Source organism: Haplochromis burtoni, unplaced genomic scaffold, assembly GCF_018398535.1.
Source record: "Haplochromis burtoni strain Fernald_Lab_line unplaced genomic scaffold, NCSU_Asbu1 Contig_1690, whole genome shotgun sequence".
Taxonomy (NCBI): Eukaryota; Metazoa; Chordata; class Actinopteri; order Cichliformes; family Cichlidae; genus Haplochromis; species Haplochromis burtoni.
In genome coordinates, this window is record NW_024584051.1 from 22,828 (window position 1) to 23,849 (window position 1,022).

The 1,022-nt window shown below is 49.1% G+C and overlaps 1 protein-coding gene across 1 annotated transcript in view; it reads right to left on the minus strand.

The window, feature by feature from the left end:
- Window positions 1-653, minus strand: part of LOC102310659 (2-lysophosphatidate phosphatase PLPPR4) — a gene marked incomplete at its 5' end in the record, with an annotated part of 7,044 nt that extends 6,391 nt beyond the window's left edge. Inside the window, 1 exon segment of the mRNA XM_014331244.2 lies at window positions 38-653. Coding sequence (XP_014186730.1) covers window positions 38-653 — 616 coding nt within the window.
- Window positions 654-1,022: the final 369 nt, after the last annotated feature.

Genomic DNA, 1,022 nt, shown 5'->3' on the forward strand with positions numbered 1-1,022 from the left:
CTGATGTTTAAAGAAAGAAGTCAAAGAAGTTACAAACCTGCATGAGACGTGGCTGTCCTCCAGCACTGAGAGGCCTGCAAGGGATGGTGGTCTTCTCCGTCACTCTCAGCCACTTTTCTCTCACTGACCCACCCCCGTCCATGATGCTGTCCTCGGATTCACTCTCCTGATCCTTGCTGGTGGGATTTTCCTCCTCTGGGATATGAACTAGCTGAGAGGATCCAGGCCGGGACTGGATAGATACTCTTGCCCCACCAGTTACTGCAGTGCTCCCATTATGGGACAGATGATTATGATTGGCCATAGGAACAGAGCTAGCTGCTAGTTTCATGTACTGAACTGGGATGTGCGCCCCAGCACGCAGCTCAGCTTCCTGGCCTGTGGCTATAGGCAGGTGGGTCCCACCGCGGAGCTCCACCTCCAGACCCATGGCAGACGGCTCAGAGGAGCAGCGCAGCTCCATGTTCCTCTGAGGAGACGAAGAGGAGGCTGGCCTGATACCGTCTATCACCTGCAGAGACAGCTTCCTGTTGTCGTTCTTGTTCTTCCATTGGCTGAGCAGCTGTTTGGACCGGGTTGAGTCCATCGAGGCGTGGATGGAAGCGTGACGCCGTGGAATACGACCTTCCTCCAGCGAGGAACCTCCGTGGGATCTGAAAAGAAAGATAAAGGCACTATGAGAAGAAAGAAAAGAGTGACAGCACTGAGCTCATGATCTTCTTTGCTTGATCTTCACAAATGACTAATTGATTTTGGTAAATATAATTGTTCTGTCAAATTCATAAACTGAAAGCACAAATGCCCAGTTAGCGTTCTGGTAGAGCAGCCTTCTGTTATCTTTGTGCCCATGAACATTTCCAAACATGTTATGGTGTTGTTTAAAGTCTGGACATTTCTAATATAACACAGCATCACAATTTAATTTGAAACAACCCCCACCAAAAAAATAATAATTCAGCACTGTATGGATACTCAGAGGACAGAAACCTGGGGACTGGCATTCATGTCGCTGTCCAGCGGCA